The sequence below is a fragment of the Octopus sinensis genome, linkage group LG2 (genome assembly GCF_006345805.1).
Source record: "Octopus sinensis linkage group LG2, ASM634580v1, whole genome shotgun sequence".
Classification (NCBI taxonomy): Eukaryota; Metazoa; Mollusca; class Cephalopoda; order Octopoda; family Octopodidae; genus Octopus; species Octopus sinensis.
Window position 1 is genome coordinate 196,881,737 of NC_042998.1, and position 19,265 is coordinate 196,901,001.

General features: G+C 40.7%; 3 protein-coding genes across 5 annotated transcripts in view; 2 read left to right on the forward strand and 1 right to left on the reverse strand.

Moving 5' to 3' along the window:
- Positions 1 to 3,172, forward strand: part of LOC115227252 — a 109,211-nt gene extending 106,039 nt beyond the window's left edge. For both annotated transcript variants that reach the window (XM_036500670.1, XM_036500669.1), the window contains exon 12: positions 395 to 3,172. In XM_036500670.1, coding sequence (XP_036356563.1) covers positions 395 to 2,956 — 2,562 coding nt within the window. In that variant the 3' untranslated portion in view covers positions 2,957 to 3,172. The remainder of the gene's footprint in view (positions 1 to 394) is intronic.
- A 3,933-nt stretch (positions 3,173 to 7,105) lies between these two features.
- On the forward strand, positions 7,106 to 14,210 carry LOC118762175 (histidine-rich glycoprotein-like). The gene is made up of 6 exons (XM_036500671.1): positions 7,106 to 7,140; positions 8,781 to 8,951; positions 12,863 to 13,026; positions 13,242 to 13,289; positions 13,335 to 13,443; positions 13,827 to 14,210. Exons 1-6 carry the CDS (start codon positions 7,121 to 7,123, stop codon positions 13,903 to 13,905), a joined length of 591 nt encoding a protein of 196 aa, XP_036356564.1. The 5' UTR covers positions 7,106 to 7,120; the 3' UTR covers positions 13,906 to 14,210.
- Positions 14,211 to 16,583: 2,373 nt separating this feature from the next.
- LOC115223262 (acetyl-CoA acetyltransferase, mitochondrial) overlaps positions 16,584 to 19,265 on the reverse strand; it is an 86,542-nt gene continuing 83,860 nt past the window's right edge. The window contains exons 13-14 of one of the 2 annotated variants that reach the window (XR_004997954.1): positions 17,699 to 17,929; positions 16,584 to 17,649 (exon numbers count right to left, since the gene is read on the reverse strand). Coding sequence is in view for 1 of the 2 variants with exons in the window: in XM_029793768.2 (XP_029649628.1) it covers positions 17,809 to 17,929 (121 nt within the window). In the remaining variant the exon portion in view is untranslated. Of the gene's footprint in view, positions 17,930 to 19,265 lie in introns of both variants that reach the window. The other variant, XM_029793768.2, reaches the window with a different exon arrangement.

Consider the following 19,265-nt stretch of genomic DNA (forward strand, 5'->3'; position numbering starts at 1 on the left):
TTTAGCCCCTTGTGGGTAATAAAGAAATAGGCGTCTGTCGTTACATTCTGAGTTAAAATTCTGCCGAGGTCGACTTTACCTTTCATCCTTTCGGGGTCGATAAATAAAGTACCAGTTTCGCACTGGGGTCGATGTAATCGACTTAATCCCTTTGTCTGTCCTTGTTTGTCACCTCTGTATTTAGCCCCTTGTGGGCAATAAAGAAATATATATTGGTCTTTGACTCTTGTTTCTAGCAATGTAGGTGCTATCCTACACCCTCAGTCACTATTAGTGACAATTGTATTTTTCATGTTTAGTTTTACACTGTGTCTATTCACCTTTGTTATTTTATGTATATATATATATATATATATCTAATATAAAACTTTTCTCCTCCTTTACTCCATTACAGGGTCCTATTGGTTATACACCAATATGTCAGTGTATGCCAATCGTGAAGAGAATCGAAAAGAACATGGATGAGACGAGGGAGAACCTTTATGAGCACATTGATGCCTCACACCAGATATTACAGAACCGCATCAACCAGCTGGACAAACGGACATCACAGCAGGTTTTCTCTATTGATCGTCTTAACAAGGAGAGGTTGAATGCTTCTCATAACCATTGTAAGCAACATATTGACTCTCAGTTCAACCAGCAACGGAAAGATGCTGAGCGCTTATATACAAAATACAATGAGAACGTAAAATCCGAACTTCAAGCCTGGCTTGAGACGAGGTTAACTGATGAGGAAAGTTGTCACCCTCATCATCATGACGACTCTGGATTTTACCATCGAAGCGTTTTCTTTGATGTTGTTGAGAATGAAAACGGTCGGTTGTTTCGGTCGCGTTCCGACGAAACTTTGTCGCAGTCGGACTACAGTGTAAGACATCGGAAAAAAGACTTTTATGAAAATCGTCAAGCTGCAATGCAGCAGATCCGTGCTTGGCAAACACCTGACAGGTACAGACGCCGTGATAATTATCCTGTGAGAGACAGCCCTTTGAGACAGTTACCAACTGTATCAGTTCGAAATACAGTAACTGTTCCAGCTGGTCCCAGTATTACTCGTCCCCGCACTATGATAGAATGTACATCCCCAAATCAGACATCTTCCTTTAACCCCTCTGCACCTGCAATGGCTCAGCTCTCTTTAGAACCATCTCCAAATTCTAAAGCATTTGAAAATAGGGCAGTGAAACCGTTTACTCCTTCAAAATTAAGGCACTCCACACTTCCCTCTAAAACAAATAGTCCCAATTTACCATCGACTTCCTCTCAAGGCCTTGCCCCAGGACATTCTTTAAAACACCTAAGCCAGGTAATGCCTCACTTAAGCCACAGTAGTCAGGGCCAAAAGGATGAAAGGCAAAATTTAGTGGAAAGGGGCCCACCAGAAGTAAGCAAAATGATAGGACCTGAGATGGGCCCCAATAATGTATTTACTTCAAATCCGCCAACACGGAGACAGTTTAATGAAAACTCTATGGAAAAAGATTCCAAGGAAACAGTTCGGAACCAGAGACAGTTTTTAACCGTTTCTAGTTACTCTGTGACAAAAACTTCTGAAACTCAGTTGTTACAGACGAAACAGTTTCTCCCCAAATCACCTGCTGCCAAAACCGGCAATGAAGATTCCAATGGAATGAGGCCCCGTAGTCATAGCCAAGACATGCTTGCTGATTCATCGTCCCGTGACGTAATTCGTGAAAAAAAATGTATAGGTTATTATCATTCTGAACGAACGATGCCATTAGACCGGAGTAAATCTTACGGTAACCTCAAGGAAGAACTATCAGGAACACAGTCTAATAGCGTCACGTTACAGTCAAATACGGCAATGATGTCACAGTACAGTCATCATCAGTCGTATACAGTGCCAACAGCTTTCAAAACTGCTCCTCCACCAAACTCTGCTTATTCTAACAGCGTCAACGCCACAAAATACACAAGACCTTCCATGGCAGATTCTGCTGCAAAATCATATGGAAATGAAGCAAAGCAGTCTCCGCAGAAAGATATGGTATTTTCCAATTCTAGTCAGTCTGTCTGCAAAGAACAGTATCAAAAACAAATGCAGAAAGTTTTGTCACAGACAGCTCTAGACTACACATCCCCTTACAAGAATCCCACACTAGACTACTCTTCTCCTTACAAGAACCCTGCACTAAATCACACATCTCCTTACAAGAATACGGCACTAAGCTATCACAACAATGGTAAGAACATGCTAGGGAACCAACAGATGGGTAATCCTAACGTCAACGACACTGTCAACCCTCTTAGTAGATCAGAACCACAACTGATGAAAGCAGACAGTTCAGATGGCCACCATTACAGAAACAGTCCAACAGCTGTGTCATCAAAAATAGTCGGTGCACCAACGAATAACAGCAGTGCAGCAGCTGGTGTGCAAAATAACAGCCACCAAAACCATTGGTCTTCGTCTCCACTGCAGAAATCCAACCCCAAACTCCCGTCTCCGATGTTAGACTGGTGTCATAAAGAGGACTCCAGCAGCAACCCCGATTCGGGCTATAGCTGTCGTATCTATGGCAACGGAAACAACAGAAGCAGCACGTTACTGAATACATCACACAGCAACACAACAACCCCAACATCTTCGTTTAGTGGAACTGATCAGAGTCCGAGTACAGCGTCCGCCTCTTTACAGCTGTCACCTTACAGGGGACAGCTACAGACCCAAGTGGCCAGAGATGGCTATGATGACCGACAGCCAACTAACAAACAGTATTTCGAGTCAGTCTCAGCTCATCTTCAGAATTGGTACAGCAAGAAGAAACTAGAGACTTCTCAAAAGGAAGCACCAAAGACTCTTTCACCAACATTATTACAACAACAACACCAGCAACAAATAGCACCATCTTTTGGTACAAACAGTCCATATATGGCAACAAATTACCCCCCTACACCAGTGAAAGGCTACATCAGAGGAAGTGATGTATAGTAACATTAACATCATACATATACATTCCATAATACTTTCACATTCCGTCATACATACACACTTTCTCTCTTGCACATGCATACACTCCATAATACACTATATTATTAAAGATCTATGTACACATAGATACCTGTATATATGTATATACTGACATTCCAATTTATTAGTGTTATAAATGATGAGAAAATGTTTGAATTTGTTTACATGTGCATATATATTCATATATATATATATATATATATATAATATATATATATATATATATATATATGTATGTATGTATGTATGTATATATATATATGTGTGTGTGTATATATATATATATAATATATATATATATATATATATTATATATATATATATATATTATATATATATATATATATATATATATATATATATATATATATATATATATATATATATATATATACACATACATACATATAAGCGGCGAGCTGGCAGAAACGTTAGCACGCCGGGCGAAATGCATAGCCGTATTTCGTCTGGCGTTACGTTCTGAGTTCAAATTCCGCCGAGGTCGACTTTGCCTTTCATTCTTTCGGGGGCGATAAATTAAGTACCAGTTACGCACTGGGGTCGATGTAATCGACTTAATCCGTTTGTCTGTCCTTGTTTGTCCCCTCTGTGTTTAGCCCCTTGTGGGTAGTAAAGAAATTTATATTCATGTAAATATGTGTATATGTATATATGAAGATGCATTACTAGACTTGAACGTTATCCTGTTATCATCCAAACATCTTCAAAATAAATTAAGGTCAAGGTACCAAGACAAAAATATACCTTACATATTAACACACCATTAGTTACCAATTCACCATTTAGTCATCATCTGTCTCAACAACTCCAAAGTTCAAATTTACAAGATACTAATTTAACAATTCCATGTTTCAGATAATCCCTCCTTCTATAACGAATCAAATAAAATCTGGGAGCAATCTGGATTAACTGTGGGTCAGTTGGTACAGTAATTAATATCCTGATAAGACGTGATCAAAAACACCAAACACACTACACAATCAAGTGTATTTCATGAGTTAATTGCAAAGCCAATGTATTTCATGCTGTGATGGAAAGGAAGAATTGTAAGTCAGCATTAGAGACGGTGGTCCTTCCTCAAGAGAGAAAGGAAAAGAAAATAGAAAACATTAGCATACAGCGGTGGTGCCCCAGCATGGCCGTGGCTTTCGGGCTAATACATTTTTAAGGATTTTAAGGATACAGAATGTTGGTTCAGAAGAGTCTTTAAATCCTGTAATCATTTGTATTAGAGGTGTAAACGATGCTATGGTCTATTAAGATGTAGTTCGTTGTGAGAGGGATACTAGGGTTTAGGGTTTATTCTGGTAGAGTCCACATTGTGAAAGGGGTGTTAAGGTCTATTTATGGTGAAATTGATTGTGAGAAGAGTGCTAGCATCTATGGTGCGGTTCATTGCATGAGGGGTACTAGGGTCTATTCACAGTGCAACACATTGTGTGAGGAGCGCTAGGGTTTAATTATGGTGGAGTTCATTGTGAAAGGGGTGCTAAAGTCCATTTACAGTGCAGTTCATTGTGAAAGGGGTGCTAAAGTCCATTTATGGTGCAGTTCATTGTGAAAGGGGTGCTAAAGTCCATTTACGGTGCAGTTCATTGTTAAAGGGGTGCTAAAGTCCATTTATGGTGGAGTTCATTGTGCAAGGGATGCTAGAATCTATTTGTAGCTCAGTTCATTGTGAGAAGAGGTTATGGTGTATGTAGTCCTGTATATTGTGTGGAGAGTGCTGTGATCCAGTCCACTGGATGGTTAGTGCTATGGTGCATGTATGGTCTGGTCCATTATATGAAGGGTAATATCCTGTGCATGTGGTCCAGTCTATTGTGCGTTGGATGTGGGGATGTATTTACATTTCTAAATCCTTTGGTTTATCCCTTATTTGACTCATTCCAGTCTCTTTCCTGCCTGGAAAGAGATAAAATATTGGAGGTTAATATGAAACCAGTTAGTTTTAGAGGAGGAGCAGAGGCCATTATAGCACTGTAAAGAAAAATAGGGGTCAACAATGTAGCATGTTCTTAGGCGGATGGATTTTTCTGGGATGTGTGCTTTGATGTATGTATGTGTGTATATATAGGTGTGTGTGTAGGAATGTAATATTGGTTTCAAATTTGGCACAAGGCCAGCAATTTCGGGAGAGAGGATAAGTTGATTACATCAACCCCAGTTTTCAACTGGTACTTATTTTATCGACCCCCAAAAGGGATGAAAGGCAAAGTCAAACTCAGCGAAATTTAAACTTAGACCCTAGCGGAATTTGAACTTAAAATGTAAATACAGACAACATGTTTCTAAGCATTTTTGCCGAACATGCTAATGATTGCGCCAGCTCACGGCCTAATGTGATGTAATATTCAAAACACTGGATATCGAATATGTTGAGAAGTTGTAACAGGGTTGTCTTCTGATCTTTTATAAAATCAAAGTTTCATTATTGTCAATACTGTTGTTGCCATCACTGATGTCACTGTCTGCATCATCATCATCATCATCATCAGCTTCACCACCATAATTACTACCACCACTGCTTTCATCAATCATTATTAATAACGAATCAATCATTCCATTAGGCATGTGTTATAGCTGTTCCCTTAAAAATCTTGTGTGTCTCTCAACAATGGCAACCCTTCGCCCAAATCATATACTCTGACTCATGGCATTTTGGAAGTCTGAAATTTATTTAACCCATGTTCCAAGACTAGTGTTGTAAATTTGACAATCTTGTGGTGGCCTCCTCTGTGAATTGCATCATCCCTAATTGAAAAGTACAGGGTTACTCAGATCTGTCTATGTCTCTGCTCTCTCTCCAAGTACCGACAATTTATGATTGGTTAATAGTATAAGTACTGTGGGAGGTACATGACCCAGTGGTTAAGGTGTTGCATTTATGCTTGCAAGGTTGTAGTTTCAATTCCTGGACAAGGCAATGTGTTCATTTCATTTTGTTTCAGTTCACTCAGCTGTAAATGAATTAACCCTGTGGCCGCTGCCAGCCTCCCCTGACACCTGTGCCGGTGGTACGTAAAAAGCACCAACCGACCGTGGCCGCTGCCAGCCTCCCCTGACACCTGTGCCGGTGGCATGTAAAAAGCACCAACCGATCGTGGCCACTGCCAGCCTCCCCTGACACCTGTGCCGGTGGCATGTAAAAAGCACCAATTGATTGTGGCCGTTGCCAGCCTCCCCTGACACCTGTGCCGGTGGCACGTAAAAAGCACCAACCGATCGTGGCAGCTCCCAGCCTACCCTGGCACCTGTGCCGGTGGCACATAAAAGTACCCACTACACTTACGGAGTGGTTGGCGTTAGGAAGGGCATCCAGCTGTAGAAACTTTGCCAGATCAGACTGGAGCCTGGTGCAGCCTCCCGGCTTCCCAGACACCGGTTGAACCGTCCAACCTGTGCTAGCACGGAAAACAAGATGTTAAATGATGATAATGATGGACTGGTGTCCTGTTCAGTGGAGAGTAATTGTCAATTATACACCATGGAAATTGGATTAGACTCTCACTTCAGGAGTTGTAGGGATCTTGACAGACTTGGGTCTATGTATGCTAACATGGACTTAGACTATTACATCCAAGTAAATATCAATATTGATAATTAATGTGCTGTATGGAAATAAGAGAATTGGGAATTCAACACCATTCCATGTAGACTTGGACTTGTGTTGAATTCTTAATTCTCTTACTTCTGTATGATACATTAATTATCAATATTAAGATTTGCACCTGGTCGGTGAGCTTGGGGAATCATTTGCATGCCAGGCAAAATAAATTATTGATTAAGAATTTTTTAGACTGTTAAAAACCACCATGGGAAAAGGTAGGTGGCCTTAGTGATTAAGATACTGCGATTGTAAGATTGTGGTTTCATTTCTGGTATCAGGCAGTACAATGTGTTATTGAGCAAAACACTTCATTTCATTTTACTCCAGTCCACTCCACAGTAAATGAGTTCCAGCAATATCTGTTAATCCACCCTGTTCACATCTGTTAATCCACCATGTTCATGTGGAGAGTCCACATCACAATCCACCCTGTTCACATCTGTTAATCCACCATAATCATGTAGAAAGTCCACATCACAATCCACCATGTTCATATGGATAGTCCACATCACAATCCACCCTGTTCACATCTGTTAATCCACCATGTTCATGTGGATTGTCCACATCACAATCCACCCTGTTCACATCTGTTAATCCACCATGTTCATGTGGATAGTCCACATCACAATCCACCCTGTTCACACCTGTTAATCCACCATGTTCATGTGGATAGTCCACATCACAATCCACCCTGTTCACACCTGTTAATCCACCATGTTCATGTGGATAGCCCACATCACAATCCACCCTGTTCACATCTGTTAATCCACCATGTTCATGTGGATAGTCCACATCACAATCCACCCTGTTCACATCTGTTAATCCACCATGTTCATGTGGATAGTCCACATCACAATCCACCCTGTTCACATCTGTTAATCCACCATGTTCATGTGGATAGTCCACATCACAATCCACCCTGTTCACATCTGTTAATCCACCATGTTCATGTGGATAGTCCACATCACAATCCACCCTGTTCACATCTGTTAATCCACCATGTTCATGTGGATAGTCCACATCACAATCCACCTGTTCACACCTGTTAATCCACCATGTTCATGTGGATAGTCCACATCACAATCCACCCTGTTCACACTGTTAATCCACCATGTTCATGTGGATAGTCCACATCACAATCCACCCTGTTCACATCTGTTAATCCACCATGTTCATGTGGATAGTCCACATCACAATCCACCCTGTTCACATCTGTTAATCCACCATGTTCATGTGGATTGTCCACATCACAATCCACCCTGTTCACATCTGTTAATCCACCATGTTCATGTGGATAGTCCACATCACAATCCACCCTGTTCACACCTGTTAATCCACCATGTTCATGTGGATAGTCCACATCACAATCCACCCTGTTCACACCTGTAATCCACCATGTTCATGTGGATAGCCCACATCACAATCCACCCTGTTCACATCTGTTAATCCACCATGTTCATGTGGATAGTCCACATCACAATCCACCCTGTTCACATCTGTTAATCCACCATGTTCATGTGGATAGTCCACATCACAATCCACCCTGTTCACATCTGTTAATCCACCATGTTCATGTGGATAGTCCACATCACAATCCACCCTGTTCACACCTGTTAATCCACCATGTTCATGTGGATAGTCCACATCACAATCCACCCTGTTCACATCTGTTAATCCACCATGTTCATGTGGATAGTCCACATCCCAATCCACCCTGTTCACATCTGTTAATCCACCATGTTCATGTGTATAGTCCACATCACAATCCACCCTGTTCACATTTCAGTTAATCCATCATGTTCATGTGGATAGTCCACATCACAATCCACCCTGTTCACATGTTAATCCACCATGTTCATGTGGATAGTCCACATCACAATCCACCCTGTTCACATCTGTTAATCCACCATGTTCATGTGGATAGTCCACATCACAATCCACCCTGTTAACATCTGTTAATTCACCATGTTCATGTGGATAGTCCACATCACAATCCACCCTGTTCACATTTTAGTTAATCCATCATGTTCATGTGGATAGTCCACATCACAATCCACCCTGTTCACATCTGTTAATCCACCATGTTCATGTGGATAGTCCACATCACAATCCACCCTGTTCACATCTGTTAATCCACCATGTTCATGTAGATAGTCCACCCTGTTCACATCTGTTAATCCACCATGTTCATGTAGATAGTCCACATCACAATCCACCCTGTTCACATCTGTTAATCCACCATGTTCATGTGGATAGTCCACATCACAATCCACCCTGTTCACACCTGTTAATCCACCATGTTCATGTGGATAGTCCACATCACAATCCACCCTGTTCACACCTGTTAATCCACCATGTTCATGTGGATAGTCCACATCACAATCCACCCTGTTCACATCTGTTAATCCACCATGTTCATGTGGATAGTCCACATCACAATCCACCCTGTTCACATCTGTTAATCCACCATGTTCATGTGGATAGTCCACATCACAATCCACCCTGTTCACACCTGTTAATCCACCATGTTCATGTGGATAGTCCACATCACAATCCACCCTGTTCACATCTGTTAATCCACCATGTTCATGTGGATAGTCCACATCACAATCCACCCTGTTCACACCTGTTAATCCACCATGTTCATGTGGATAGTCCACATCACAATCCACCCTGTTCACATCTGTTAATCCACCATGTTCATGTGGATAGTCCACATCACAATCCACCCTGTTCACACCTGTTAATCCACCATGTTCATGTGGATAGTCCACATCACAATCCACCCTGTTCACACCTGTTAATCCACCATGTTCATGTGGATAGTCCACATCACAATCCACCCTGTTCACATCTGTTAATCCACCATGTTCATGTGGATAGTCCACATCACAATCCACCTGTTCACACCTGTTAATCCACCATGTTCATGTGGATAGTCCACATCACAATCCACCCTGTTCACATCTGTTAATCCACCATGTTCATGTGGATAGTCCACATCACAATCCACCCTGTTCACACCTGTTAATCCACCATGTTCATGTGGATAGTCCACATCACAATCCACCCTGTTCACACCTGTTAATCCACCATGTTCATGTGGATAGTCCACATCACAATCCACCCTGTTCACATCTGTTAATCCACCATGTTCATGTGGATAGTCCACATCACAATCCACCCTGTTCACATCTGTTAATCCACCATGTTCATGTGGATAGTCCACATCACAATCCACCCTGTTCACATCTGTTAATCCACCATGTTCATGTGGATAGTCCACATCACAATCCACCCTGTTCACACCTGTTAATCCACCATGTTCATGTGGATAGTCCACATCACAATCCACCCTGTTCACATCTGTTAATCCACCATGTTCATGTGGATAGTCCACATCACAATCCACCCTGTTCACACCTGTTAATCCACCATGTTCATGTGGATAGTCCACATCACAATCCACCCTGTTCACATCTGTTAATCCACCATGTTCATGTGGATAGTCCACATCACAATCCACCCTGTTCACACCTGTTAATCCACCATGTTCATGTGGATAGTCCACATCACAATCCACCCTGTTCACACCTGTTAATCCCCATGTTCATGTGGATAGTCCACATCACAATCCACCCTGTTCACACCTGTTAATCCACCATGTTCATGTGGATAGTCCACATCACAATCCACCCTGTTCACATCTGTTAATCCACCATGTTCATGTGGATAGTCCACATCACAATCCACCCTGTTCACACCTGTTAATCCACCATGTTCATGTGGATAGTCCACATCACAATCCACCCTGTTCACACCTGTTAATCCACCATGTTCATGTGGATAGTCCACATCACAATCCACCCTGTTCACACCTGTTAATCCACCATGTTCATGTGGATAGTCCACATCACAATCCACCCTGTTCACATCTGTTAACACCATGTTCATGTGGATAGTCCACATCACAATCCACCCTGTTCACACCTGTTAATCCACCATGTTCATGTGGATAGTCCACATCACAATCCACCCTGTTCACACCTGTAATCCACCATGTTCATGTGGATAGTCCACATCACAATCCACCCTGTTCACACCTGTTAATCCACCATGTTCATGTGGATAGTCCACATCACAATCCACCCTGTTCACACCTGTTAATCCACCATGTTCATGTGGATAGTCCACATCACAATCCACCCTGTTCACATCTGTTAATCCACCATGTTCATGTGGATAGTCCACATCACAATCCACCGTGTTCACATCTGTTAATCCACCATGTTCATGTGGATAGTCCACATCACAATCCACCCTGTTCACATCTGTTAATCCACCATGTTCATGTGGATAGTCCACATCACAATCCACCCTGTTCACACCTGTTAATCCACCATGTTCATGTGGATAGTCCACATCACAATCCACCCTGTTCACATCTGTTAATCCACCATGTTCATGTGGATAGTCCACATCACAATCCACCCTGTTCACCTGTTTAATCCACCATGTTCATGTGGATAGTCCACATCACAATCCACCCTGTTCACATCTGTTAATCCACCATGTTCATGTGGATAGTCCACATCACAATCCACCCTGTTCACACCTGTTAATCCACCATGTTCATGTGGATTGTCCACATCACAATCCACCCTGTTCACACCTGTTAATCCACCATGTTCATGTGGATAGTCCACATCACAATCCACCCTGTTCACATCTGTTAATCCACCATGTTCATGTGGATAGTCCACATCACAATCCACCGTGTTCACATCTGTTAATCCACCATGTTCATGTGGATAGTCCACATCACAATCCACCCTGTTCACATCTGTTAATTCACCATGTTCATGTGGATAGTCCACATCACAATCCACCCTGTTCACATCTGTTAATCCACCATGTTCATGTGGATAGTCCACATCACAATCCACCGTGTTCACATCTGTTAATCCACCATGTTCATGTGGATAGTCCACATCACAATCCACCCTGTTCACATCTGTTAATCCACCATGTTCATGTGGATAGTCCACATCACAATCCACCCTGTTCACACCTGTTAATCCACCATGTTCATGTGGATAGTCCACATCACAATCCACCCTGTTCACATCTGTTAATCCACCATAATCATGTAGAAAGTCCACATCACAATCCACCATGTTCATATGGATAGTCCACATCACAATCCACCCTGTTCACATCTGTTAATCCACCATGTTCATGTGGATAGTCCACATCACAATCCACCCTGTTCACACCTGTTAATCCACCATGTTCATGTGGATAGTCCACATCACAATCCACCCTGTTCACATCTGTTAATCCACATAATCATGTAGAAAGTCCACATCACAATCCACCATGTTCATATGGAGTCCACATCACAATCCACCCTGTTCACATCTGTTAATCCACCATGTTCATGTGGATAGTCCACATCACAATCCACCCTGTTCACACCTGTTAATCCACCATGTTCATGTGGATAGTCCACATCACAATCCACCCTGTTCACATTTCAGTTAATCCATCATGTTCATGTGGATAGTCCACATCACAATCCACCCTGTTCACATTTCAGTTAATCCATCATGTTCATGTGGATAGTCCACATCACAATCCACCCTGTTCACATGTTAATCCACCATGTTCATGTGGATAGTCCACATCACAATCCACCCTGTTCACATCTGTTAATCCACCATGTTCATGTGGATAGTCCACATCACAATCCACCCTGTTCACATCTGTTAATCCACCATGTTCATGTGGATAGTCCACCCTGTTCACATCTGTTAATCCACCATGTTCATGTAGATAGTCCACATCACAATCCACCCTGTTCACATCTGTTAATCCACCATGTTCATGTGGATAGTCCACATCACAATCCACCCTGTTCACATCTGTTAATCCACCATGTTCATGTGGATAGTCCACATCACAATCCACCCTTTCACATCTGTTAATCCACCATGTTCATGTAGATAGTCCACATCACAATCCACCCTGTTCACATCTGTTAATCCACCATGTTCATGTGGATAGTCCACATCACAATCCACCCTGTTCACATCTGTTAATCCACCATGTTCATGTGGATAGTCCACATCACAATCCACCCTTTCACATCTGTTAATCCACCATGTTCATGTGGATAGTCCACATCACAATCCACCCTGTTCACATCTGTTAATCCACCATGTTCATGTGGATAGTCCACCCTGTTCACATCTGTTAATCCATCATGTTCATGTAGATAGTCCACATCACAATCCACCCTGTTCACATCTGTTAATCCACCATGTTCATGTGGATAGTCCACATCACAATCCACCCTGTTCACATCTGTTAATCCACCATGTTCATGTGGATAGTCCACATCACAATCCACCCTTTCACATCTGTTAATCCACCATGTTCATGTAGATAGTCCACATCACAATCCACCCTGTTCACATCTGTTAATCCATCATGTTCATGTGGATAGTCCACATCACAATCCACCCTGTTCACATCTGTTAATCCACCATGTTCATGTAGATAGTCCACCCTGTTCACATCTGTTAATCCACCATGTTCATGTAGATAGTCCACATCACAATCCACCCTGTTCACATCTGTTAATCCACCATGTTCATGTGGATAGTCCACCCTGTTCACATCTGTTAATCCATCATGTTCATGTAGATAGTCCACATCACAATCCACCCTGTTCACATCTGTTAATCCACCATGTTCATGTGGATAGTCCACATCACAATCCACCCTGTTCACATCTGTTAATCCACCATGTTCATGTGGATAGTCCACATCACAATCCACCCTTTCACATCTGTTAATCCACCATGTTCATGTAGATAGTCCACATCACAATCCACCCTGTTCACATCTGTTAATCCATCATGTTCATGTGGATAGTCCACATCACAATCCACCCTGTTCACATCTGTTAATCCACCATGTTCATGTGGATAGTCCACATCACAATCCACCCTGTTCACATCTGTTAATCCACCATGTTCATGTGGATAGTCCACATCACAATCCACCCTGTTCACATCTGTTAATCCATCATGTTCATGTGGATAGTCCACATCACAATCCACCCTGTTCACATCTGTTAATCCACCATGTTCATGTGGATAGTCCACATCACAATCCACCCTGTTCACATCTGTTAATCCACCATGTTCATGTGGATAGTCCACATCACAATCCACCCTGTTCACATTTCAGTTCATCCATCATGTTCATTTAGTTAATTAAATTCACCCTTGTCACTTTGTTCACATTCCAATTAACTTTGTTCACTTCAACCCTTCACATTTCAATGAACCCACCCTGTGAACCAAGACAAATCCCAAATCACATTCCAATCCATCACATTCACTTAATTCGCCATCTGACTCCACCTTTGTCACTTAGGCTGGAGGCAATAATTAATTCATCCTCTTCACCTGGACAGGAAGTTCTAGGTTTTGTCTTGTTTTTAACAAAATTTTTGTAAATATTTGTTTTGTTTATTCATTGTTTTTAAAAAATGTATTCATATATGTCTATATATATATAATGTACTTATATATATATATGTTTATATAATGTGTGTGTTGTATATATATATATATATATATAATCAACTAATAAGGGTGAGAAAATTGGATACTAATTTAATAGTACATCCATTTAACACCAAGTGGCTTTGTGCATAAAAACCAGGAATACAATAAATTTTATAGATAAATATAAATATAAGAGAGTAACCACTATGTGGTCGACTCTAGCACTAAAAATAGATCCGCTAGGTTTCAGCCACAAAGAGTTCTTTTCCGATGAAAGTTAGCACAACTACTAGCGCAAACCTAGCAGATCTATTTTTAGTGCTAGAGTCGACCACATAGTGGTTACTCTCTTATATTTATGTATATATATATATATATATATATATATGTATATATATAATCAAAATAAGCAACAAGGATATCTAAGGTAGTGTGGTACAATCGTTTCATGCTACTTCATTTTATTAAATTGTACTACACTATCTTGGATATCCTTGTTGCTTATTTTGATTATAATCACCCCATTTGATTTATATGGATAATACCATACCAAATTCTGGTGCCTTTAACTTAAGTACCATATTCATCTGAATCTAAATTTTGCTGAACTTATATATATATATATACATACATAATATATTCATGCACACACACACACACATATATATATAGTACATACATATTAAAAAGAATGTTTTCATATTTTCTACAATTATTATTTTTAAATAAAAAAAAATTGAGAAATTGTTATACCTTGTTCGTGTTATTTCTTTGAATGACTGAAATACCTGCGTAACCCTTTGATCTCTCTGACCAGATATGCAAACATGTAATGTTCCAAACCATGATGGTAATTACAAGAATACAGTAAACCATTAGCTACAAGAAGACACCATTACCACCTGATTAACTTCACTAGTGTGACACCACTGGCCATGTATGGCATGTAAAAAGCACCATCCGACCGTGGTTATTTGTCAGCCCTGTCTGGCAGCTGTGCCGGTAGCACGTAAAAAACACCCATTACACTCACGGAGTGGTTGGCGTTAGGAAGGGCATCCAGCTGTAGAAACATTGCCAGATCAGACTGGAGCCTGGTGCAGCCTCTGGCTTCCCAGACCCCAGTTGAACCGTCCAACCCATGCTAGCATGGAAAGCAAATAGACTAGAAACTAAATAGTGGACATCAGCTCTCTCTCTCCTACTGGTGCTTAACTATACTGAGATAATGTCTCCCAAACTGAACACTAGTAGTGTAATTATAAAATATATACCTATGTCTAAATAGCAAGGTGCTCGCGGTAGTAAGGAATGATGTTGATAATAATCCTATGGGATTGTTGCGGGTGGGGTAGGAAGACATTGCTAGTTGAAGAAATGGCACCCTTAGTGGTTGTAATGAGACAGAAAGAGAGATTTATCTGTCACACTGTCATCATCATCATCATCATCATTATTTAATGCCATTTTCCTTGCTGGCATGGGTTGGATGGTTTGATCAGAGTTGGTAAGCTGGAGAGCCACACCGGATTCCAGTATGGTTGGATGCCCTTCTTAACGCTGATCTCTTTACAGAATGTGCTGGGTGCTTTTAACGTGGATTAGCAACAGTTGGGTTAAGAAATATCAAGCAATCTACTGAAGAAGAAGAAGACAGGAAGATATGGTGAAGGCTGAACCTCATGAAGAGATGATAAAGAGCTCCAATAAGCGGCAAAATATAGAGCATAGAAACTTTGCAAAGTGGGCATATGATGATAATGGTGTCAATAATTTTGTATTTAAGCATTTTGTTGTGTGAACCCAAGGATCATTTATAATCATCATCATCGTTTAACGTCCGTTCTCCATGCTAGCATGGGTTGGACGGTTTGATCGGGGTCTGGGAAGCCAGGAGGCTGCACCAGGCTCCAGTCTGCTCTGGCAGTGTTTCTACAGGTGGATGCCCTTCCTAATGCCAACCACTCCGTGAGTGTAGTGGGTGCTTTTTATGTGCCAGGTGAGGCTGGCAACGGCCACGATCAGTTGGTGCTTTTTATGTGCCACCGGCACAGAAGCCAGTCAAGGCGGCGCTGGCACCGGCCACATTCAGATGGTGCTTTTTACGTGCCACCGGCACAGGGATCACAACTACAATTTCCATTGATTTTTGATGTTGATGTACGTGACTCAACAGGTCTTCACAAGTTCAACAGGTTTTCTCAAGCTCAACAGGTCTTCTCGTACCAAAACCACAATTAGATATTTACTCATCCTTTCAGAAGCACCAATAATTCATAGATCCATGCAGCTAAATCAGACACTATAAAACAAATATGTTATTTTTAAAATGATTTTATTCAAAAAAAAGTTTGAAGTGTACAAGAATTTTTTTTCATTTAACATATCAAAATTTCATAAATATTTTACAGGGATCACAGATTTCATAAATTCAGAACTAACTTGATTGTAGGTGTGTATATATATATATATATATATACACACACGGTGCGGCAGAAGTAATGCTTTTTTTTTGCATTTAATAACTTTTATAGTATATAGATGTTTATTAAGTAATTTTTTATTGAACACAAATTTATTGCATTAATTAAAGAAATGAATAATAAACGAATGAAAAAAATCGCAGAAATTTTAGGAAATTAAAAAGAAACTCGATTAGAAACTGGAAAAATCAAATACAAAAGGGTCTTACTTCTGCCGCACCCTCTGTCTGTGTATATATATATAATGAGACTGGATATATATTTATTCACAAATATGTTATCAGATAAAGAGTGCATGGGAAAAGACATTGGACAAACATGTAGCTCGATGGAAAGCAAAACAGTCGTTTCATTAACATTCCAGTGTTTGCCTGATAATGCTTCTTCATACTTCATGCGATTTATAGAGATAGACATGTGTTATATATATATGTATATATATATACAAACACATATATACATATATTTCGATTTTGTATTTGGTTTGCAAGATTCATGTGAATTCTTGTGTTGAAGCATATTTTATTGTATATATATATATATAATTAACATACACATGTGTATGTATAATGATCTGTATTATGTGTAGAAAATAATAAAATATATACACATTCATGTGTATGTGTGTCTGTGTCCCACAACCTGAAGTAGAGTTCAAAACAAATAGACTAGTAACTAAATAGTGGACATCAGCTCTCTCTCTCTCCTACTAATGCTTAACTATACTGAGCTAATGTCTCCCAAACTGAACACTAGTAGTGTAATTATAAAATATATATCTATGTCTAAATAGCAAGATGCTAGCGGTAGTAAGGAATGATGTTGATAATAATAATACTATGGGACTGTTGGGGGGTGGGGTAGGAAGACATTGCTTGTTGGAGAAATGGCACCCTTAGTGGTTGTAATGAGACAGAAAGAGCTGGGTAGTCAGTCTGAAGAGAAGGCTTTGTGAGTCATCTAGTGGGTCCCCTTTGTGAGTCATCTAGTGAGTCACCTAGTGAGTCATCTGGTGACACAACAAAAGGTGATATGTAAAAAAATATATATAACAGCAGCACCAAGTTGTCAACGTTCTGCTCCTACAACTAAGCACAATCCTAAGTGCTGAGGTTCAGTCTAAAGACCTTCAATCATTATGGCTGAAGCGCCACCGCCACCGTTACAGATTCCAGCAACTCCAAGTTCTCCAGGTTTCAGGTTCAATGCCATCCTCCCTGTGATTCGGGTTCCAGACATTCTGCAAGACAAAAATTTGAGGGGAGAAGTTTAATTAATTACATTGATCTTGGAAAAATACTGCGAGACATTTTTAATTTGGCAATCTAACAATTCTGTCAATCTAGGACCCAGCACGTAAAAAGCACCATCCGACCGTGGTTGTTTGCCAGCCCTGTCTGGCAGCTGTGCCGGTGGCACGTAAAAAGCACCCATTACACTCACGGAGTTAGGAAGGGCATCCAGCTGTAGAAACATTGCCAGATCAGACCAGGCCTGGTGCAGCCTTCTAGCTTCCCAGACCCCAGTTGAACCGTCCAACCCATGCTAGCATGGAAAGCAGACGCTAAATGATGATGATGGTTTCAAATTTTGCTGCAAAGGCAGCCATTTTGGGGGAGGGGATGAGTTGATTACATCAACCGCAGCGTATCACTGGTACTTAATTTATCGACTCTGAAAGGACGAAAGGCAAAGTCAACCATGGCAGAATTTGAACTCAGAACATAGCGACAGGTGAAATACTGCTAAACATTTCGTCCAGTGTGCTAACAATTCTGCCAGCTCCCCATCTTTATTATTATTATTATTATTATTATTATTATTAATAATAGTAATAGTAACAATAACAATAATAATTTCATTTTAATTAGAAATATTGAATTTCTAAATGTCTCAAAGAGACATGAGCGGTGGTGGAGCGAGATATATTTGCGAAGGCCTGGCAAGTATCACCGCTAGCGGGGACTCGCTACCCTGGACTGATGACGGGTAAGACCCAGAAACATGCATATCTTCAGGTTGCTAGTCCTAGCTGTTGGGGGTGCTTGCCTCCCCCTTTGCAAATATAAGGACACAGGAAATGTCTCAAAGCCGACAGGAAGCGTCAATGCTTCCTAGGGCTAAATAGCGGTGGTGTAATTCCCTTTATGGGACTGTCACATTATGTTGACTTTATACAACCACTCAATTTCATTTTAATTTTAGCAGAAGGCCAGTAGTTTTGAAGAGGAAGTTGGCTACATTGACCCTAGTGTTCAACTGGTACTTTTTTTATCAACCCCAAAAGGATGATACATTATCTACAGCGAATGCACTGCACAGAGTGAGAATACATTATAAATATTCTCATCAAACTTACACTCTGTATAAAGGAAACTTAAATAAGCTTCATCCATACAGAAGAACTAAAAAGACTATGGACCGATTCCTTGATTCTTAGGTGGACTAATAAAACAAAAGACAAATGAAACTCTCTCTCTCTTTTTCTCTCTTTTACTTGTTTCAGTCATTTGACTGCGGCCATGCTGGAGCACTGCCTTTAGTCGAGCAAATCGACCCCGGGACTTATTCTTTGT